The sequence below is a fragment of the Lycium barbarum genome, chromosome 7 (assembly GCF_019175385.1).
Source record: "Lycium barbarum isolate Lr01 chromosome 7, ASM1917538v2, whole genome shotgun sequence".
Lineage (NCBI taxonomy): Eukaryota > Viridiplantae > Streptophyta > Magnoliopsida > Solanales > Solanaceae > Lycium > Lycium barbarum.
The window spans coordinates 109,143,922-109,167,105 of NC_083343.1; the positions used below are offsets into that span (position 1 = coordinate 109,143,922).

General features: G+C 33.9%; 3 protein-coding genes across 5 annotated transcripts; 2 read left to right on the forward strand and 1 right to left on the reverse strand.

The window, feature by feature from the left end:
- Positions 1-567: 567 nt before the first annotated feature.
- LOC132603743 (uncharacterized) lies at positions 568-6,910 on the forward strand. 2 transcript variants are annotated; one of them, XM_060316938.1, is made up of 9 exons: positions 568-784; positions 3,909-3,992; positions 4,092-4,153; positions 4,389-4,484; positions 4,567-4,644; positions 4,905-4,967; positions 5,050-5,223; positions 5,916-6,011; positions 6,719-6,910. In XM_060316938.1, the coding sequence occupies exons 1-9, from the start codon at positions 592-594 to the stop codon at positions 6,791-6,793; spliced, it is 921 nt and encodes a 306-aa protein (XP_060172921.1). In that variant the 5' UTR covers positions 568-591; the 3' UTR covers positions 6,794-6,910. The 2 variants fall into 2 exon arrangements, with proteins under 2 accessions (XP_060172921.1, XP_060172922.1); XM_060316939.1 differs by having other exon boundaries at positions 4,095-4,153.
- A 1,211-nt stretch (positions 6,911-8,121) lies between these two features.
- LOC132603744 (protein ELF4-LIKE 4-like) lies at positions 8,122-10,619 on the reverse strand. Of its 2 annotated transcripts, none has more exons than XM_060316941.1 (2): positions 10,468-10,619; positions 8,122-8,655 (listed from the first exon to the last, which is right to left on the reverse strand). In XM_060316941.1, exon 2 carries the CDS (start codon positions 8,642-8,644, stop codon positions 8,303-8,305), a length of 342 nt encoding a protein of 113 aa, XP_060172924.1. In that variant the 5' UTR covers positions 8,645-8,655; positions 10,468-10,619; the 3' UTR covers positions 8,122-8,302. The 2 variants fall into 2 exon arrangements, with proteins under 2 accessions (XP_060172924.1, XP_060172923.1); XM_060316940.1 differs by having other exon boundaries at positions 10,377-10,517.
- Positions 10,620-15,688: 5,069 nt separating this feature from the next.
- On the forward strand, positions 15,689-18,006 carry LOC132603745 (transcription factor MYB1-like). The gene is made up of 3 exons (XM_060316942.1): positions 15,689-16,012; positions 16,455-16,584; positions 17,081-18,006. The coding sequence occupies exons 1-3, from the start codon at positions 15,880-15,882 to the stop codon at positions 17,859-17,861; spliced, it is 1,044 nt and encodes a 347-aa protein (XP_060172925.1). The 5' UTR covers positions 15,689-15,879; the 3' UTR covers positions 17,862-18,006.
- Positions 18,007-23,184: the final 5,178 nt, after the last annotated feature.

A 23,184-nucleotide genomic window follows, 5' to 3' on the forward strand; every position in this document is an offset into this window, starting at 1 on the left:
CACATTTTTTCAGAAGATCAAAGGAAATAACAAAATGGTCCTTTATCTTTAGTAGTAGGTTAAAAACAGTCCCTTAAGTATCAATTGAGTAATTTTGGTCCTCTAAGTTTGTCAAAGTGAACACTTTTCGTCACTGTGAAATATTTACCAAACTCTAATTGTTAAATTTAACTGGAACTGTGAAAGTAGAAAAAAAATTAACAGGAACTCACATTTGAAAGTACAAAAATTTTAGTTTATGTTATTTGTTTATTTCAAGAGCATGATGCAACTTTGACGTGTAATTTCTGTTACTTTTTATGCTCTTTTTTTATGTTGTAGTTTCTGAAATTTTGACGATTACTTGTGGTTAATCTTTTTACACAATTCCGGTTAAGTATAACAATCAGAATTTGGTAAATATCTAAAGAAGACCAAATGTGCTTACTTTTCGCAAAATTAAAGGATCAAAACTGTTCAGTTGATACTTAAAAGACTATTTTAAACTTACTACCAAAGATAATGAACCATTTTTACCAGAAAATCACTTACTATAATTTAAGTTTATAAGAAAAGAGGTAAGAATAACAGAAACCAACCGTTTTGGAGTGTATGGCTAGTTCAGCTTTATCTCTTTCTGTGCATAGACCTTCTCAATTCCTCTTTCCATGTCCACAATGCTGCACAAATTGGAACAGAAACAATCCATCTTTCTTTTTCTCAGATAGAGATAAGCGTTCTCTCACTTGCTTTTCTTCCAAGAAAAAAATAGGTTTCATGGACCAAATTCTTGATTATATTGAAGGTTTGTTTTGCATTCTGTACTTTTCCCATTTGTTAATTGAACATTGTTCTTTCACCTAGCAGCTTTGTATAGAAACAGGTATTTACTGGTTTGCCTCAATTCTAAACTAGTTGGACTTGATCTGCTTGATAAATATTCAGTATCCATTTTCTTCCATTTTGAACTAGCAGCTTTTACTTGATCGAATTCATAAATTCGAAAGCTGAAACTTTTTTTTTTCAATTCTTTTATGTGGGGTGGGGTAAAATGGAGTCAGAGGCGAAGCCAGTATTTGAAGTCTATGGGTTCAGGAGTCTAGTCGTTTAAAGTTTGTAGGTTCTGAATTTATAATTTGTACATATTCAATGTATTTCTTAAGACAAATCAGTATTGGACCCACTCAATTCTCAATTAGAAGTCGTTGCTGAGCTATACTTGCTTGCAGTTAATTGAGTACCGCAAATATATCTTAAAGTTGCATTCTTTCTGTTATCTTAGATGAGCGCGCACAAGAAAAAATGAAAGAAAAGATAGCTTTTAAGATGTCAGAAAATACTGCTAGGACTATTGTTATATTAAGATCTAGTCATACCGTTCATTAGGGGTGTACATGGACCGGGTTGGTTCGAATTTTTTAAACACCAAACCAAACCAATTGCGTCGGATTTTTAAATTTATACACCAAACCAAACCAATAAAATTCGGGTTTTTCAACCTCGGGTTTTCTCGGGTTATTCGGTTTTCTCGGGTTTTTTGGGTTTTTTTTCGGAATAGTCTTGATACAAAAGATATAACTTTTACTTCAAATATTTCTTTAGTCCTAGTAAGATACAACTATATAATTAAGGTGTTTCTTAAGAAAATAACACAAAATGTGAGAAGAGTGATGACGTTATATTAAAATATTCAACAAAAGCTAATAAAATCGGTTAAAATAAATATTGCTTAATTAACAAGCCATAAAGAAAATGACCATAATCTAAAAATACTAAGTCATGCTAAAATAAGTACGGCTAAATAAGTATTAATTACATGACAAAGAAAAAAAAACTTAAGTTATGTATTTTCACTCTCTAAATCAATTATGCAAAACTAAAGAATAGATATCCAACATTATTGTCATTCCTAGTGGTAAACTGAATTTCTTTTGTTAGCATTAGTGTTGAGTTGGTTTTGGCTTGGACTTTATTTGAGTTACTAACATCCATAGGATATAAAACTTATTGACATTCAAAATTCTAAGTTCAAGCTTGAATAATATGATAATAGATAAAAAACTACGAAAAAATTTAAGAAATATTTATAAATTACATTACAAATAAATATTTTTATGTATAAAATAATTTAAAAATTGAATACAAGTAATGTCGGGTTGGTTTGGTTCGGTTTGACTTATTTTAGTTAAAACCAAACCAAACCAATTATGGTCGGGTTTTTTTTTTCAACACCAAACCAAGTCAAACCAAACCACTAGTCGGGTTTTTTTCTCGGTTTGACTCGATTTAGCGGTTTGGTGCGGTTTGTCGGTTTACTTTGTCCACCCCTACCGTTCATATAAGAGGTAATAGTTGGCTGATAGATAATATAGTATAGCAATTAATGTTAAACTGGAGTAAGAAATTCAAACATGTTGAGGTGTCCCGCTGTTTGAGAAACTGGACCGTTATGTTAAGCTACCTCATGATCTAGCTTTTGTGAATGAATCAGGACCAAGGTCCATCTTGTTAACACGGTAGCAGAGCTAAGACGCATTCATGTTCTTGGTTTACGTAATACTTGGATTCAGATATCCAGTCATTGTTGTGCAGAGAGGGTGTTAAGCGTCCTACATTGGGGTTGAGGAAATGGTTTATTATGTTCTTATAGGATCTCGGACAATCCGCATCTCATAAGCTTGCTATTGGGATTAAGTTAGGCGCAAGACCCCTCTATATTAATTTCACGCTCTAGATATTCAAACTTCAGCTTTTCACGCGGGGGTGGGGGTGGGGGTGGGGGTGATAAAGTGTCCCATATTGGTTGAGAGAGCGGACAAGACCAATCCTTACTTCATGAGCTAACCTTTTAGATTGAGTAGATTCAAGATCCAATTTCTTAACAAAGTTGAGCTCAAATGTGGGTCCAACATATAAGCGGGTGTGAGCCGTAATGCACATGCATCCACTTCAGTATTTAATAGATCTAAAGAAAAGTTCTATGGAGAGGTGCACCTACTCCGTTTAAATCCTGATCTGCCTCTAGTTGCAACATAGTTGTATAGCTGCCTTACGTGAGAAATATGGGTAACAAACAGGAATTGCTCTGGTTGAACTTTGAAGATCGGTCTTAGGGCATAGGGCAGCCTGTGCAAAAATCCCCTCTTTATTATCTATATAGCTCTCATTTTTCCAGATATATTAATAGTGAAAATTTAATTTTTCTTTCCAGGACTCAGTGTACCAGCATATTTGGTGCACTGCAAAATAGTTGGTTCACTGCAAAATTGTTGGTGCAAGGCTCCTTGCATTGTCATGCTGTGTTCAGCTGGTGTTGTGTTTAAGCTCCTGATGAGTATCTGCATTCTTTTCTTGATGTAAATTTATGACCTCCCCATTTCAAATCTGTACTGGCTGATGATGGTAACTTGTAGTTTCATATAATCGTTTTTGCTTCAAACTGTAAATATCATCAGTATCATAAACATTCATCATTTCAGTCTCGGCCTGGTCCTGTCGCCCTACACGACTGGCGCTTCAAAAGGCAAAACTCTCGATCGTAGTTTGGAAGATAGGGGCCTTTAGTCTTTTGATTAGAATAGGGGTCGCGAGAGAGCAGAGCGTACCGCCCCGCCATAGTCCTATGGGAGTCTGTTTATAGTCGCGACCTTGTCATAGTCAAAAAGGTTGAAACTTCCAGGAAAATCTTCGAACTGGGAGCGCGATAAAATCTTTAACTTGTTAGCCCTGAAATGATGAGAACACATCATTTTAAAAGAAAGGACAAACAGGAAAAGGACTCTAAAACCAAAGAGACTTTAAATGCTTATGATGCAAATCCTTCCCGCTAAAATTATGTGATATGTATTATAATGCATCACAAAGTATGCTGACCAAACAAGATTTCCTTTATCATTGACTTTCTCCTCCATGCATGCCATTGATTTCAGGCGGTCCAAAGTTACGGAAATGGTATGGGGCAACTGAACTCCTCCCAAAAGATGGATCCCTTTCAGAAGAAACTGAGTCTTCTGGTAGCTGCGCTTTGTAATACATTCCACGTGATTCCTGCTCTAAAATATCATATCATAAATGTGTATTTTTTTATTTTCTTTCTGTTTTCTCCCAAAAAGCAGAAGAAGATGAAGTCAGGGATGCAGTTTTAGTTACGGATGGAGATAATGAGATTGGTCAGGTTCGTATACGGTAGCATTAGATACCTTTCACTAGAATCTTTATAAGTATCTGTGTTTACAATATGCCCATGTGCAAAATGTGGACATAACTCATCTTGTGTCACCTAAGTTCCACCGGAGTGATTTAGTCATAGCTCAGTTTTCTTTAACAATCACCTCAATGATTCAATATATAGCTCAATCTCTATTCAGTCTCATCCAATGCCAACTTCACCTATACATGATCTTGGACAGATGGTTATATTGTCTTTGATAATCAAACGAACTCGGATCAAAGCTCTGGTAAAAGATAAGCGGGCTGCAATGGAAGCTTTTGGTACTTATGTTGAGGTTGGTGGCATTTTTATACATTTTTTTAGTATCATAGACTTGGTAGTATTTTAATACTTAATGTTCCTAAGCTGCTATGAAGCCAATAGCAGGTGATGCAAGGGACAGGTCATTGCTAAAGAAGGCTCTAAGTGGTGTTCGTGCAGTGATATGCCCAACTGTATGTCTTTCTTATCATCCCCTCTATCATTTTTTACTATGATCCCCACCAAAATAGAAACGTAGATGAGTAGTATTAAAATCTGCATGTGAATCTATAGACTATAATACACCTGTATTATTTCCTAGCACATACTTCTGTTTGGATTTATTTAATTTTTGTTATGCCTTCTTCTTCTTAACTTATTTAGCTACTTTCTTTCTTTCTATATGCACGTATGTTAGTTTATAAGCTCGCTTATGCCTAAGCTGCATTTGTAGGAAGGTTTTATATCAAATATAGAGAGTTGGAAAGGTTTACAACATGTGATCCTATTATCTCAGGTAGTCCTCTCTTATACATTTCTAGGCAATGGCAAATTTCGAATGGTCTATGTTTTGATTTTATGATATGATGACATTGCAGCTGTCTGTTTATAGAGGTTCTAGTGGGGTTCAAGCAATTGTTACTGCCAATGCAAGAAAACTGGCAGAACAAGATGAGTCACTGGTTATGGCTTCGGGAATCCCTTACACCATTATCAGAACTGGCTCATTGGTAAATGCTCCGGGTGGAAATCAAGGTTTCAACTTTAAAGAGGTAATACTTGTATGTGTAGCTTCTTTATTAGGTAGATGGTGTCGAAATCACCATCTGATTTACTGTTCTTTTCTCACTTGCCAATTTGGAAAGGTTTTCTGTATCTGAACAAGCATCAACTAATATGACTATTTTTCCCAAGGTTGAAGACACCAGCAAATGAACTATATGCTGTTCTTTTTGTGCAAAATAAATCCAAATTATTCACACACTGACAGAATACCATATAACAGTTTTCATTGTTCATGTTTAGCAAATTCCTTACTTTTGCTACTCAACACAGTAGTTATTCTCTCGAGTTTAGTTTTTACAGTTTCCTTCAAACATGAAGTAATGTGCCCATGAAGGACCTAATGACTTGATATACAAATGATGGTCTAATAGCTATTGTTTTGTCGATGACTCCGAATTATCCATAGTTTCCAGTTACCATCATTCCAAATTTCAAACCATTAATAGGAGAAACTTAACATTTGAAGTGTCTCCGGTTCTGGCATTAGAGCAAATAAGAATAGAATGACGGAATCCTTATACAAAAGGGACCAGGAATTCCTTGCATGAAGTTTATGACAGAATATGTTGAGTTTTCAGTGAATGGTTTCCTATGTTTCTAAGCTATTTTCATTCACTTAAAAATCATTCTCAAGAAAGGTAATTTAAAAATCAACTGGTTCTATGATCTTTCATGCCAGGGCTGTGCATCACAAGGAAAGCTGAGCAAGGAGGACGCTGCTTTCATCTGTGTAGAGGCCCTTGACACGGTGCCACAGAAAGGACTGATATTTGAGGTCTGTTCCTCGATTGGCCTTTAATGTTTTAAGATTCTAGAGCTACCCACATTTGAAGATTTTAGGTAGGTTGGTGACTTATCCCTATTCTTGATGGCAAGAAAGTGTTGGCTTTCTAGAAAGGATACTCCGCCTCCAACCATGATGTTCGGGGGTAAAGTGGAAAAAGATCCGCTATTGAACCCTGGGGAAGAAGAGTTAGCGGTGTGGAGTTTAGCGTATTTCAAAAATGAAAAACTAAAGAACTCTCTATGTTTGACATACACCCCCCACCCTACCCAAAAAAAAACATTATATAAACCCAAAAGCTACAAAGGAGTTTTCCTACATGTGATGAATGTTATGTTAAAGGTCTTCTGGACTGATATCAGCTGATGCTAATGTTGCTGAAAGAAAGCATCAATTGTTGATCGCTTCTGTTGGAAGAATAACTAGTTAATCCACAGTGTGCACATTTGGAGGTTTTCATAGTAGAAGTCAAAGCTTTTCTTATATCACGTCTATTGGAAAAAATAGGCAATGTTGACAGCTTTTTATTCTCAAATCTCAAAGTATCCTCTGTGATGCTCAGGGAGGCGATCTTCACCACAATGGAACATTTTCCCGGAGTGATATCTGATATGTCTGACCTATATTGTTGTCAATCCTTTTTTTTTCCCTTTTTGGTCATGCTGTTGAATAGCTAACATCTTTATGTCAAATAACAGGTGGTCAATGGTGAGGACAAGGTCATGGATTGGAAAGAGTGCTTTGCAGCCTTGATAGAGAAATCAGAACTGTAATTTCTTTCTATCCAAAATTGGTACATTCTTTTTTCTCGATTACACTAAAATGTACACATCAACAGTGTGTGAGAGAACTTCATCATCATATAATTAAGCCAAAAAATTTCAAGCGAATTGCTTATTTCTATATGTATATATGTGATTATGCTAAAAGGAAAGGGAAGCCTTGGCGTAACTGGTAAAGTTGCTGCCATGTGACCAGGAGGTCACGGGTTCGAGCCGTGGAAACAGCCTCTTGCAGAAATGCAAGGTAAGACTGCGTACAATAGACCCTTATGGTCCGGCCCTTCCCCGGGCTCCGTGCATAGCAGGAGCTTAGTGCACTGGGCTGCCCTTTTAATTATGCTAAAAGGGGCATCAAAAGACCAGTCGTTCAGAACTTTAAAAGAAGAAATGGTCATGGTAGGCGGTGAAATGCAAAATACAGGAGAACAGTCTATATAGTGATTCAAGAAAAGGCACGGCAGGAGTATATACTAAGCATACCCTTGGGGGTTTCGACGAGTTCAGACAACATGGGAAATAACAAAGTGGCAACTGAACAACAACATACCTAGTGTAATGCACAAGTGGGGTCTGGGAAGGTAGGAGAAGTTGTTTCCGATTGACTCTCGGCACGATGACGCATTATCAAATCAGGCTACAAAGAAAAAAATTAAACGGCAGCAAAGAGCATGATAGACACAGCCCATGAAGCAACAGGGAACAATAAAAAAGAGAAGTAAAAGATACTAGGAAAGTACAAATATGGCAGCTGAAACGCTCCTATATAGAAAAAGAGAAACAAATTCATGATACAATGATGATTTCCGTTCTCAAAAAAAAAAAAAAAAAAAAAACAATGATGATCTCCAAAGACAATAACAAAGAACAAAAGCATATACAGTATGCTCTTCTTTTCCAAGTAAAACTGGGAGGGATGCTGGTTTCATGACATGATGTTAGAACTAAAACAAGAAACTATACATAATTTATCATCCCATCAAGTAAAGGTTAAGAAACAGATTCAACTGAAATACAATATTATGATTATCCTTGAGGCCCAAGCTGATTTCTTGCGAAGCCCTTAAGGCTGTAAGTGCCTGCTGTGACCCCACCTAGCCATATAAGAATCTCACATTGGTTGTCGTTTCTTTATACGGTTTTGGCAATTGGATTGAGGGCTCAATGTCTATTTTCTTCACTCCTACTCAAACATCCAAATGCAGGAAAATGAAAAAAACAGAACAAGAAACTCTACTGTAATAAATATACAAGAAAAAAACTGCAACTCACCAACAATGAAATTGAGTCCAGTTGTAGAAGCAGATAAAAGGTCAACAAAGGAACACTTGACCAAAAAGTATTTATTTCAAATTGTTATGGCCATAAGCCTAGAACTGATACAAAAGGTCAAAGGATTTTTCATCAACATTGAGAAACAATAGGATCAGCTATGTGAATCCTCTGTATCCATCCTGTTCTACTCAAACCTATTTAAAGAGAGAGCCAATTTACTGAGAACAATCAGCTGGACCGAATTCTCTTCTGACCATCTCTTCGATCTGATTGATTAGCATTAGTCGATTCACCCTCAGAGAAAGCCTCCACGGATATTGCCACGGAACTGGAGAGATCAGCATAGAGATCAACTACTTTTCTAATATTGTTATTTAGCTCTCTAATTAGACCCACATTTCGAGTCAAGTTATCTGGGATTGTCGACTCGTGGTTCTGGTTGATCTCATTGATTAACAACTTGTTTTGATCCAAGATGTTCTGTACTTGCACAAAGTTCTTCTGCAATGTCTGAACTACTTTACGGTCAACTTGAACTCCACCAGGGCTCGAGAATATATCATCTTCCATTTCAATTACCACTGAATAAAATCAGAAACAACTCTTAGATACAGCAAATAGAAACATAAAGTAACCTTAGACCAAAAATCAAAATTTTAAGCCAAAATGCATAAGTTTCATTTAATCAAAAACATAAAAGATGAATGCAACAAAACTTATCGCGTGACGGATAATGTATCAAAAGGATATCACAGTTACCAGTCAAGCAAACTTCAATACTAAATTAGTTGAGTCAGCTATATGAATTCTCTATTCATTTTTAATTAGGTCCATTTCATGTCAAACACTATTATATCGCACGCAATTAGGCGCATGTTCCAAGAAATTCAGTGTTTAGAAGATCATCCAAGTATGAAGTATTAGATTTTTATTCTGTTTCCCACCCAGTGTCTGATACCCGCATTGGAGCACCCCATATCTAGAGGTCGCACTCCCAACAAGATTTTTTCTATTCCCAGGGACTCAACTAGAAACAAGTATTAGATATTTTTAAACTACGGAAAAGGGTCAAATATACCCCTGTACTATCAGAAATGGTTTAAATATACCTCCCGTTATACTTTTGGTCCAAATATACCCCCCCCCCCCCCCCCCCCCGGTTATACTTTTGTTAGAATTTTGAATCCCAAATCCGACCTTTGTAAGCAGGTTCCCAGAAAAGATTGGAGGGTCACAGCTGGACCACTTAAATACCAACCTCCTTAGACAGAACCTACTTACGCCGTGATGTAAGCGAAGAATAAATAGCACACACAGATTTATAGTGGTTCACCCTCAATGTGAGAGCTACGTCCACGTTGCTGCAGATCTTATTAAAGAAGAAATATTACAAGTGTTTACAACACTCAACCTCACAACCCCAATCCCAATTACACTCAAGAATTTTACTAAAAAATTCTCTCAAAGACTTCACTTACTTAAACCTTTCACTAAGAGTATTTCTCTTAGATTTTTTCTCTCTATGGGATGTGTTGTCTTCTTCAATTTTTGATGTGTCTAGCAAATGCGAAAGTTTCCCTATTTATAGGTATGAGATGAACCTATTGATGTCATTAGTGACTCAAACAAGCACTTGACAATTTTCCAAAGACAAGGAAGATGTTTTCTTCCTCAAAATAAGGGGATGGACCCAACAACTTTCGGTCCAAAACTCAATTTAACGAAGGGACACGTGTCATCATCCTTTTGTTTCCTATTTTAAACATATCCGTTAATTAATTAAAACCCAACCCATAACCCGGTATCCAATTAAAAAACTCATACCCGGCTTCACCACCATTTTTAGCGTACACACCACTTTGCCACCAAAATTCGTTAGCATCTGTAGCACTTGAAAAGCAAAATTCTTAAGTTCACCATCTATTATTTTCATCATTATTTTCTAATTTCTGGGTGATAAATGCAAAGCAACCCAAGAACCCATTGAATTATAGACCATCTTATCTAAAAAAGGTTAAGTTAAAACAATTTTTTTATTCTAATTATTTCTTCCTTCCCCTCAGCCTTAATATATGCTCCTCACATTCAATAACAATGGAAATGACTAGTAAAAGTCGATAAAATTGGAAAATCAAATTCAATTTAGAGCAATGGATGGAATAGAATAAACCTTCATATATACCTATTTGAAGCCCTTATCCAATTCCAACAAGAAAAACCTAACTTTAATACTCGGGAAACAACAAGACACGATAGATTTCAAAATTTAATTCAAAAAAAAAAAAATAAATAAGATGATTACCCATGTGGAAAGAAGGCAGAAATCAATGAAATTAGAGAATAAAAATTTGGCTAAATTTTTGTTATGAAAAGTTTAAGGAGGAGAGGATTACCTTAAAATAGTGGAACATTATGGTCGTGTCTCTCGTCGTTTATTACTTCTCTTGGTATTGGAAATGGGTTTCAAATATATTGGAGATAATGGTCAACAACTCACTCAAATATGGGTGTTCAATTTTAATAAGGTGTGTTTTGCAAATTAATTATTAGAAAAGTGAACAACTGATAGTTGAGGACTTGAGGTATGTTTTGTTAACTAGTTTGTAGTAGTTTAGGTATCTCACACTTGATAGTTTAGATAGAAAACTGGAAAAAAAAAATACTTAAAGGTGTGTTTTTTATCCTTAACCCAATATATTGCTTCGTAACTTTACATTGTGAATGAGCGCATTTGATATGAGGAAAATTGATAGGAGAATTTTTAGTCTTTATTTTTCCTTTTTATCCTAGATCTGATTAATTTAAATTCGTACAAAGAAAATGGAATATTTATAAAAATATACAACTTTTGAAAATATTTATGCCACATAGACAATATATAATATTATACAACATTATTTGTATAAAAGTGTATAAATAGTGTTTATATACAATTATGGGCTAAATTAGGTGTTTATACACAATGAATGAACTAAGTGACATAAATATTTTTAGAAATAGAGATAAAGCATAATTTTCACAATTTTACTTTGAGGGATAAAGCTCCCCTGCCAAATGCTACTGTATACCCAAAATTCGAATATGGAGTAATGATGAGATGCCACTCAAGCTTAACCCACTAATAATTTGATGCATAAATAGCTACGCAATATTTTCATTTATCACTGAATTTGTTGGAAGTATCAAATTATATGGAAACATATAATTCATAATTCATGATTGCCCACTCACACCAATTAGATGATTTAATTCATACAAACAATATGTATAACATGCTTTTAAGGAAAGCAAGCACATTAAGAGTTAAAGTCTGACTTGCTTGAAATTCGGTAGCCAAATCTTATACTTGAGACACCGCAATCCCCTTAAACGACCTCCGACAGCTTCACCTATTCAAAATTATTTTTAACGGGTTCAAATTAATTTTCGAAAATCAATCCCTCAATTTTAGGACGCCTAAGGTCAAGGTCAACTCTTGGTCAACTCAAACCTCCCCCTTGACTTAATGATTCGAAATTCAAAATTAATTGCATGGGCATCCTATAAGCTACGGAGTCCATCTCAATAATCAAATTGAATTTTGATATTAACTGTCAAATCAAATCGACGGTTTTCTAATTCTAAGTTTACATCTAAACTTTTCAATTTTAGTCTCTTGAATTGCATGATTCCATGTTCTAATTCAATGAAGATAACGCATAAACACTAGATCGACGTGAGGAATCACTACCTAGAATTTGGGGTTAAATCTCCACCATATCTTGATCCATACTGAGAGCGTACTCCCAAATCTCAAATTTTTGCCTTAAAAATACTCTTGGAGTTTTGAACGTAGCTTTTATAGACTCCAAATCCTTCATCGTGTTCATGAGACCCATCCTCAGTTGACGAAGATCTCGTTGTCATACCTACAAGATCTCGAATAAGGATTGACCAGGGTTGATCTGGCTTGTCCTTCGCGGTACACTTTCATAGCTCGCTTTGCGATGCACATCGCCCTTGTGTTTCTCATTCGCGACCAGTGCCCTTGGGACCACGAAGAAGGCACCAGTACCAGAAAATCTGCAATTTCAATGAGGTTCCAGTAGATCAAAACACCTCCGGATCCCAACCCGAGCATGTTAACAAATCTAAAACCACAATATACTCCTATGTGAAGCCTTAAATTTTATAGTGGCACATAGATACGCAAAAAGAGTGGTTGGATTTTTATAATCCATTCGATATCAACTAAATTTGCTAATAAGAGATATGACTTACCGCGCAAAAAGGCACCGAAAATTAAACTGGTGCGTCTTCAAACTCCTATAGCAATTATCTATTAGGGCCTATTTGGAAAGCCACCTTGTAATTGCACTTAGGTGTAATTGAGTTCAATTATGCATTTTTGACATGTTTGTCTGACTAAATAATTACGTTGTCAGCATGTAACTGGGTGTAATTGAGGGAGAGTAATTACTCTCTTCAATTCTCAAGGGGATTAAGAATTGTTAGCAATTACACTGTGTAATTAAAAGGTTATTTTTTAATTTCTTTTTTTTTTTACTTTTAATTTTATTTTTTATTATATTCTTTTTTCTTTAATTTTTTATATTTGCTTTTAAAAAAATTCTTTATTTTAAGTTTTATAATTATTTTTAGATCATATATCATTCATTTCGTTACTTTTCATTTGTCAACCTTTACTTCATGTGCTAATTTCTCATATTTGTTTCTTTATTTTCTTCATTTCATTTAGCTGTGTATTATTCTAATTTTTTTTTTGAAATTACACCTCATAATATTAGAAAGAATGAGCCATCTACAAACTTGACTTATAATGAGTGATGTCATTAAAGTTGAATTTTGTAGTTGAATGAGGTTATAAATAAACCTGGCTTGTACTGAGTGGTGTTAGAATTGATAAATTGCTTCTTATTAATATTGGAACAATGTTATTAAACTATGATTGTAGATATTTATTTTTTTGTCATCTAGTCCATGATGTTCTTACAAAATATGTGCTTAGTTAGATTTTTATTAACTAATTTAATTAAAATATTATTTATTTGAAACTTTATACTCCCTCTGTTTCAATTTATGTGAATATATTTCCTTATTAGTTCGAGCCAAAAAGAATGACCTATTTTTATATTTGGAAACAATTTACCTTTATGCAATGATTTATAGTCACACAAAGTATATGTGACTCATTTAACACCACAAGTTTAAAAGTCTTCTCTACTTTCTTAAACTCCGTGTTCAGTCAAATGGGTTCACATAAATTGAAACGGAGGGAGTATCAATCATTGTTTATAATATTAGTGACAAATTTATAATTATTTAATACTATATTTCCAAAAAATAATATGTATCTTGAATGCTTAGTGATAGATCAAATTTAGTTCTCCCAATTTCTTATAGACATATATTTGTTGAAAAATTAACATTTAGTTTTATAATTAAATTTTATTTTATAATTTATTAACTATATTTGTGCAATCAAATATTACATTTGTAATTACCCTATAATTATGCTATGATTTGTAATTACTATTATAATGATCAACTAAATTGAATTGCAAGTGGCGTTCCAAACGGACCCACAATTTCAGAGGCTCCATGTGGATTACGAATTACTACTGCAATAATTATAAGCAGTGGCGAAGGTAAAAATTTTGCTAAGGGATTCAAACAATCAAAGAAAGTGTTGTTAGTAAGAGAAAATCATGGGTGTTTTAAACCCCTTTGCCACTAAGGTAAGCTATTGGTTTGTATCGAGGGGGCTCATCATTTAATATATACGAATAAAATAAAAATTGATTCTATATACACAGTGTATTTTTCTGACGAAGGGGTTCAGATGAACCCTCTTGGCTCCATATAGATCCACCCCTGATTACAAATAATAATTTATTTTTGTATTCTTATCAATTGTCACCAAGGGGTGTGGTAAGATGGTGACAATTTCTCCATCCTTTATTATAGATTTTGAATTCGAGCCCTGTGAATGAAGGATTTCTTGATAGGGGCAGTTCACCCGTATACCTACCCGACGCAAAATTGGGATTAGCCTGCCTAGTGGACTTCGGATATCAGATATTGAATAATTAAGGCAATTTCTTTAGGGATCTTAACTTTTTTAGCCAGCCGATAAAATATCACCCGCTTAGCCGCAATAGAATATAGCCATCCTCGGTTTATATTCAGTGTATAATAACAATATAACCAATTTACCCATTGATTATACGTAAAATGATTATATTGGCTAAAATTTAGGAAAAGGAATAAAAATTACTAGGATTATACCAAAAAAGAAGTTTTTTATGTCTTCAGTGCTTCTTTTTTAGTTGTCATTTTTCTTTTACGGGTCCTTTCATCTGTCGCATTTGTCAAATTTCTTGTAACATTGACTTTTCCTTCCGTTTTTTCTGTTGCCTGAGATCATGAAGGAAACAATAATGATTTAAATTGAAATTTCTTCTCACACAAAGAATGTAAAAGTCAAATTCTAAATTTTCTCCCAATGTAATACTCCTATAACGTATTTCTCTTTTAACTTCTTCCAAAATAATACTACTATTTCTCTTTTAAGATTAATTTCTTCCAGGTGTAATACCTTGGAAAAGCGAAATACTATACAATTATATTGCGTAATGCTCTTCCTATTTTTACCATTAGACAGTTAAGAGCAATGGTGGGATCTAGCTATTAACGAAAAATTTGACTAGTGTTTTAAAGTTTCTGATCTTATCATCATTAATTAATTGTAGGTTACCGTAACCATCCCAACAAACTTGCCAGATTGTCAAACATTGCACAGCTAATATTGAATTTGCTGGATCATAAATAATCAATGGTACGTACGTAGTTCTCGTTACGGATGATTGGTGGATTAATAACTAGAATTAAAATGTAAGCACTTCATGTGAGTTTTGCAAGTATGTAATTGGTTCCAATTAATTAAGTGTGAATGAAAGAGAAGGGTTGCGGTAGATCAACTATCAGTTTAAAAATAATCAAACCTGCGATGAATTCCTAGTTTCAGATTGAAGTGTTGTAATTAGTTGACGATAAACTTAAATCAAATTATGATGACTATTTTAGGCGCTGAAATTTAGTGTTTTAAAAAGCGCTTTTGGGACGAGTTTCGGGGTGAGTCCCAGGACAAGTTGTAGCAAAAACGTCTCGGGGCGACCTAGGCATAAGCCCCACTGTCTTGGAACATTTGGTTGAGTTCCATATCGGTTGGGGCTTAGATAATTTATCTCTTTATATTACCTTGAACAATCTTTACCACTTGAGTTAGCTTTTGAGTTAGACCCCATATCCATTTTGTTATCACTCTGCACTAATTCATATAACTGATCCCGATTAGTTTGAGATTGAGATGTAGTTGACTGATTGAGCCAGACATAAAAAGTACTGTAATCTATGGTAAAATAGGTTTTTTCTTTTAAACTTTTTTACAAAAGAAAAAGATAAAAGATCTAAGAAACTTTCAGGAAAAGGGAATATGAGAGGTGACATGGTCCCAATCGTACAAGTAAACTAAAGAAATATTTGCAAACTTGTGTATCTGTGTTTCATTTAATTAGATAATGATATTGTGGGGGGACAACTTCTTCCAATAAAAGCCTACCCCTCCTCCCCTAGTAAGGGGGTGGGGTGGAATTAATGCAGCCACCTTAAGGGTGGGGTGTGTGTGTATGTGTGGATATTGAATTGCCATACTATAAGTATATGCATATTGAAACTTGACAATTGCCAAGTCCCTAAGATTACAAAATCACAAAGATCATAATATACTAACTTGTATAGAAGCCATGGGTAGAAAGCCTTGTTGTTCTAAAGAAGGATTAAACAAAGGGGCATGGACTCCAATAGAGGATAAAATTCTAACAGATTACATCAAAGTTCATGGTGAAGGGAAATGGAGAAATCTTCCCAAAAAAGCTGGTGAGCTTCAATCTATTTGCCTCTTGTATATTTGTGTATAATTCATGGATATGAACATAATTATAATCGCTCATTTTGTCGGTGAAATCAGCTCTCTTGTTTGTGTATCACATGCCCCAGTTTAGTTGATTGCTGCATGGGAGAGTCTAGTCTTTCTTTTTAATCCACTATAAAGGTTCTAAATTTGGTCCTAAATATTCAGGATAGTTACATTCTTGAAAAGATCAAGGGCTCTACCTCTCGCATAAGTCTTACGCTCTTATCGTCAACCTTCGTGGCTTTTTTTCATTTTATCTTGCCATTTCATTCCTAGTTCTCTCTTTCAAGCTTCTTTCCATCTCGGGGATTTCTTCTCGGTCCGCCCGTTCTGCTAGCTGGTTAATTGCCTTCTCTATTACTTATTTGTTTGAGTTGCAAAATGATTTTTATAATTATTTAACAGGTCTTAAAAGATGTGGAAAGAGTTGCAGACTAAGGTGGCTAAATTATCTAAGGCCAGACATTAAGAGGGGAAACATAACTCAAGATGAAGAAGATCTCATTATCAGACTTCATAAGCTTCTTGGAAACAGGTCATTATTCCCTCAAGATCCAATCTTTTTTATTTACCCAATCGGTCATTTGTTTAGTATATAGTTAGATATTATACTAAGTTCACACCAATTGTCACAGGAGAACAATATATGCGTGAGGATATTTTACATCCACAGATTGACTCCTAACTAAGGGCCCTTCTGGACATGAATTTAAATAAAAAAAATTAAAACAACGTGTGGGTAAATATTGGACTGATTCTTCAAAAACATTTTTCGAAGATGAGTTTCCAATTTTAAAAAGTAGTTTTGACCAGCTTTTTATGTAACGTTTTCTTTCCGCTCACAAAACTTCTATTTTTTCAGTTAAATGCCTGCCCAAACACATTTCGACGATCAAATAGCCTTTTTCAATTGTTTTCAAGTATCACATTTTTTATGTCCTAACCGTGAATAAGGAAAATCTGAACACGCATTGCATTTTTCATTGGGTGTGATGTAATGCATGAATGTTGATATTTGATAACTGGTGCAGATGGTCTCTGATAGCCGGAAGGCTACCAGGACGAACAGACAATGAAATCAAGAATTACTGGAACACCAACATTGGCAAAAAACTCCAAGAAGGAATATCTTCGAATCGTCAGCGCCCTCGCTCTAGTCATGCCAAATCAGCCAAGCCGAATCCAATTGCACAACAACAAAAAAATAATCAAGAACACACAGTTCCTCATGATTCACAGTACTTGCTACAAACGGACGTTGGAAACGGAGGATCATCGTCTTTCTCCTCCCCGTGTTTGGTCGTCCGCACAAAGGCAATTAAGTGCACTAAAGTCTTTATCAGTTCACAAAATACTGATCAGTCAATTTATGAGACTACTGAAAATGATAACAATGACAAGGCAATGGCAGAGGAAAATGTGATAACTAATACTGTAACGTCCTCATCATCATCGTTATCTATTTCATCATTGTCCGAGCAGCAGCAGCAACAACAACAACAAGTATCAGGATCATATTCTCTAACAAATTTGTCCGGAGAACTGGAAAATTATAACTATAATTTCATGTTCGGTTTTGATGTTGACGATCCTTTTCTTTCTGAGCTTCTTAATGCACCTGATTTACGTGACCAAATTTTGGAAAATACTACAAGTACTGTTGTTGGTGATGAAGTTGGAGACAGCAATTACAACAAAAACGAAAAGGAAAGGAGCTATTCTTTTCCTCCAAGTTCTAGTCAAATTGCTATGTTCTCAGAAGAGACGCAACACAACGATTTGGAACTTTGGATTAATGGATTCTCTTCTTGATTAATTTTATTATTGATGATGATGAACTGGCTTCAAAACATGACTCTTAAATATGCACTCATGCAATTGTTATTAGAGTCAGATTCAGAATTTAGAATCAGTGAATCTGATGATGTTTATATGTAATTATTTTTATTTCCTTTCATATATGTACAAGGTGACGCATTACGTCTACTTTAAATCCGCCGCTCGGTTGTATCATGTACGAAATGTTTTTAGTTTATTTGAATTAATGTATTTGATGTTTGAGGGGATTGGAAAACCTTTCAAGATTATCTTTCTTATCGGGTCATTAGGCGTTGTTATTGGTGTCAGATTAAAGATTTAGAATAGTGAATTCTGTTGTTTATATGTAATTTATTTTATCAACTCTAAATTCGCCACTATATTGTAGTATCATGTACGAAATGATTTTAGTTGATTTGAATTAATGTATTTGATGTTTGTGGGGATTGGTAAACCTTTCAAGATTATCTTTCGTACGGTATTAAGTATTAAGACTAATAACTAAGGTCTCTGTTTAAATTTCCAAAACTGGTCTCAGATCAATTTTTAGTTCCTCTTCCTTTAATGTCTAGGTTTCTGCATCTTTATAAACTTTATTTCTTGTTATGGTTGGTTTTTCCTTACTTCTGAAAATGAGGAAAGGCCATATGGGATGTAAATTGATCTTTCCTTGTAATTAATATATATATCCATAAAAGCTATTTTCATACAGGGGTATCTAATGTGATTTGGTCTGGGATTGAAACATACGTAGCATGACATCAGACAGTTGTATACAAATGTTCAAAACATCTGGGTGATCTAGACTGTAAAAATTTGTCCGCAGTGCATACCAAGTGTTTATATCATACTTTATGTCTTTATCAACTTATTATGATTAATTATCGTAAGTGAGAATAAATAATAATCATGATTAAATAAAAGAAATCTATATGAAAATAAATGCTATGCTCTATTGATTTGGTGTAGAAATCTAATGCACATAAATTTTTATCAGATCTATAGAATATCATGCTCAAATGTTTTCATGTTAATATTGTTAACCTTAAATCTTAGGTCATTTGTTTCGCGTACAAAAGGGCCAGACACCAACAATGTTCGATGGGTAATTTGTAAAAAAGGGATATTTTTGCGCTACTATTCAACCTAGTTGTCATGCCGAATTAGTAACAAATCATACCGAAGTTACAAGTTCACGGTTAACTCTAACCGTAACTTGTTCTAGAAGCTTGCAATATGCCGGCTTCTATTACAAGAGTAAAGATGTCATTTATCTTGTTCGTAAACCCAAACAATTTCATGCAATCTTGAGTAGCTGTGACGGCATCCATTATTGTTTCACTAGTGTACTTATATTTAAATTCACACTCTCCTCATACAAAATAGTTGTAGGTTCAGTGGATTCGCCACCCCTTAACTTGAAATTTCTATTATCCATCTTTAAGTCAACCCTTAAACTTGTACTTCTGTTATTTACACTCAACAATCTCTTGAAAGGCAACTACTCAATTTATATAGCACAATATGTTATAATTTTTAATTTAGATATAAGTTATTTACGGAGAGTTTTAAAGAGAAAGGTGTCTTTTACTGATCCTTTATTTGATCGAACGAACACATTTTTATTTCATCACCCAAAGCAACATACACCCAATAATCTATGTAAAAAGCCAGAAACCCAAAAAAACAAAAAACAAAAAACAAAAACCGACCACCTAGTCCTTATATCCCCTCTATCACCATCCTCCCCCTTATCCTATGCAACTTTTCGATGTATACAGTTTTCCTATCCACTCTCTATCTTTACAAGTTGCTTTCCTCTGTAAAAGATAAAAAATTCTCACTTTGGTTTCCCCTCGTATATGTTGTAGCTCCACTTGGGGCCTAGGTACATTTTGTCTCCAAACAATTTCATTTCTTGACATCCAAATACGGTATATCACTCCTGATAAAGCTTCTACTAATCTTGCCCTGTATTCTTCTGGTCATTCTTCTCCATAGCCCTTGCACTTCTGAACTGCACTGTTGAATCTTGAGCCAGTTGAAAACAATCTCAAGGCATTTTTTTGAGTATACACATTCAAAGAACAGATGGTTGATGGTTTCGGGATGTCTTCCACATAGAGCACACGAATTATCCTGACACTGACCCGTCTTTTCTAGCCTTACTCTGGTAAGGAGTCTCCCATGCATCAGCAGCCAGAAAATAAAGCTATGTTTAGGGATAGTCACCCAGTTGCATACTGCTCTCCACCATGGTTGATGCATCCCACTTCCCATTCTTCTGGGCTTTACTGAACCTACAGAAAGTTTCAATTAGAAAAAAATGGTTCTAAAATTAAAAAACGACCGAACGGATCGTTACAAAAGGATTTAACTCCAAGTGTTAAAATAGCATCCATTTAGTTTCTACACCTATATTTCCCTTGACCTCTATTTAATTTCGAAAACAAGATTTAACCTGAAGTTGCCTATTTTTGTTAGTTCTAGAGAGTTTCTATGAATTTGAAAATGATCACTTAATGAGTTTCAATACCAAAGCTCCATCCAATTAAGTCTGTAGCATCTATCAATTTCTCCATATTCCCTTTATTTTTGTTTTGAGATCAGGATCTCGTTGTGATGTCGTTTCCGTTTCTTTCATTTATATTGAAAGCATTGAATTCAATAGATATCAGTTCCTATCTCGAAAACGTGCTTTTTCCACTTTGATTTTCTTCACTATCTTCCATAGGAGACGTTTTCTCGTCAAACAAAATATAATTTGATCATTTCGGAATTCACAATCCAATATAGATGGATATATATATATATACCCTATCTATATGTCTCTCAACCTATCTTTTTGCCATTCATATGCTTGAACGGCCGAACCTTATTTTTTTCCCACTTTATTTTACTTTTTTCTTACTTTTAGTATATAATCCTCTTTTCTTCTATTGACACTGCACAAAAAGCTTTTCTAGTTAGTTTATTAAGTTCTTTTGCGTATCTTATTTTAGGTACAATTGTTAGTTGTTACCGTAAGTAAGTTGATCACTTCTTTCTTCTTTAGTCTTCCTTGATCCTTCTTTCCTTCCTATTTGTAACTCTATCGTCATATTTCTCAATTAGGATTTTAGTCAGGAACATAGAAGTGGGAAGTTTAAAATCAACTTCATCCTGTTAGATGACGTATAATGTATCCACATAGTACATTAATCATGATACATGTTTTGAGTTCCGTAATAAATAGAATCAAACGACATATATTTGAATCTTTATTTTCTAGATTTATATGGTAGAAATGATCTCGACAAGTCTGTTTTTTTTTTTTGCCTAAATTTCAACATCTTGATGTATAAATTATGTGATTAATCAATTCAAGATAATTTACGAAAGATCTGTTAAATTTTAGTCCTTGTTACGCCCTATTTTGAACTGGTCCAAGATAGTTTGCAACTTCCTAGTTCTTCTAACTGGTTTAAAAAAGGTTAGAGTTGTTACCTTATTTTTTAGGAAAATCAGGAAACCTATATGTATTTGTGTGTCTACTCCATTTTAATCCACGAAACCTATGAAATTCTAGATAAGGGCTTTATTTACCCTGAGGGGAAGGTATTAAGCATCCCTCAGAGCCTGTCCGAAAACAGTCCTTAAACTTAGTTTAACTGAACACTAGAGGGGGATTATCTATCTGTTTATCATTATTATTACATGTTTTCAAAATGTTGTGACTTCATGAAAAGCTGCACTAGGTGATAATATACTAAGTATATACAGTGTATAAAAATGTATTTATATCAAGTATCACGTATTTATAAAGAATTTCTATTAAAAAAGAATATATAAAAGAGTATAAAGAGAATGTACCTCGTAAGTATAAAAGTGTATAAAGATTCGATGAAGTCTTCGGGTTCCTTCCGAGTGTCGTCTTCGGGATGTGTCTCCGGGTACCTGTATAAACACTTAGTAAAAGTGTTAGTAAGAGAATAAATAACTATCGAATGAATTAAAGAAATAATGAATAAACTTAACATAAAAACCCGTCTTTTGTACATGGGAGACCTTAAAAATCGACGAAAATTTCTTCATCGGCCAAAAGTGTAGTATTTGTAATAAATTGCAAGATGAAAGAAAAGTATTAGTTAAAATAATTTGAAAAAGTCAAAAAGTAAGGTATGTGACATAAAGTCTTTAAAAAGTGATTTGATAAAGATTCTTTGAAAAAGTAATGTGACCAAAGCCATTAAAAAATAGTTTGACAAAAAGTTATTGAAAAGATGATTTGATATAAAGTTTTTGAAAAAGTGATTTGACAAAAGAATGATGAAACTTGATTTGATCCTAGGATTAGTGTAGTGTATGTAATGTAACAAATGTATAGGTGAATGATGTATGTAAAAAGAACATAAGAATACAAATGAAAATATAGGTAAATATAAATATGATGTATAGCCAATGTACTGTAAATAGCAAAATACATTAAAAAAAAAAAATAGGCATGTAGTGTGATGGTATTGATAAAAGTGTAAAGAAAATACTTGACAATGTATACATGTATTGAAAATAAATAAAGTTGTAGAGACAATATAGCAAAATATAAAGATAATGCATAAAAAATATAGAGACAATAAGTGCATTCTTTTTAATGAAAAGTTTCTCCCTTCTTTTCTTAGTAGTTAAGTAATGTAAATATGTACATGTATATGTATATAACGTATGTGTATAAAAAAATATATAAAAGAATAAATAGATGTAAGATAATATAAAGGAAAAGTGTGGAGAGTGTAAGGAAAATGTATGTAAAATGTAAGGAAAAATGTATGGAGAGTACAAAAATATAGAAACAATGTATAAAGAAATTTAAAGACACAATGTATATAAATAAATGTAAAAATAATATAGATAAATAAATATAAAGGCAATGTATATAAAAAAAAAAAAAAAGACAATGCAAGTAAATAAATGTAAAGACAATATATATGAATAAGTAAAGAAGCAATGTATAAATGAAATATAAAGACAATTAAAAAAAAAATATAGAAAGAGGAAGAAAGTGCTAGCCTTGCTAGTCTTCCTATAAAAAGAAAATCTAGAGAGTGTAGAGAGAAGAAAAATGTGTGTGAAGTAGTGTGCAAGTGATGAGAAAAATGAAAGGGGAAGTCATCTTTTATATAAGCAAATGTAAACCACTTTTTATCCAAACCCATATGCCAAAACCATGTGCTAACTCTTATCTGTATTTAAAATTAGTTCCTTCAACTTCCATGTAATAATAGACTGTAACTAAAATAATAAAGTATAAAAATATATTTAAGGTAATTTCGTGAATAAA

Bases quoted from the DNA above. Each gene is read 5' to 3' on its own strand.
- LOC132603743 (XM_060316938.1), top strand. From the start codon at position 592: ATGGCTAGTTCAGCTTTATCTCTTTCTGTGCATAGACCTTCTCAATTC. The intron at 785-3,908 runs GTTTGTTTTGCA...CATTGATTTCAG, and splicing joins AATTCTTGATTATATTGAAG to GCGGTCCAAAGTTACGGAAA. The intron at 4,485-4,566 runs GTTGGTGGCATT...GCTGCTATGAAG, and splicing joins CTTTTGGTACTTATGTTGAG to CCAATAGCAGGTGATGCAAG.
- LOC132603745 (XM_060316942.1), top strand. From the start codon at position 15,880: ATGGGTAGAAAGCCTTGTTGTTCTAAAGAAGGATTAAACAAAGGGGCA. The intron at 16,013-16,454 runs GTGAGCTTCAAT...ATTATTTAACAG, and splicing joins AAATCTTCCCAAAAAAGCTG to GTCTTAAAAGATGTGGAAAG. The intron at 16,585-17,080 runs GTCATTATTCCC...TAACTGGTGCAG, and splicing joins CATAAGCTTCTTGGAAACAG to ATGGTCTCTGATAGCCGGAA.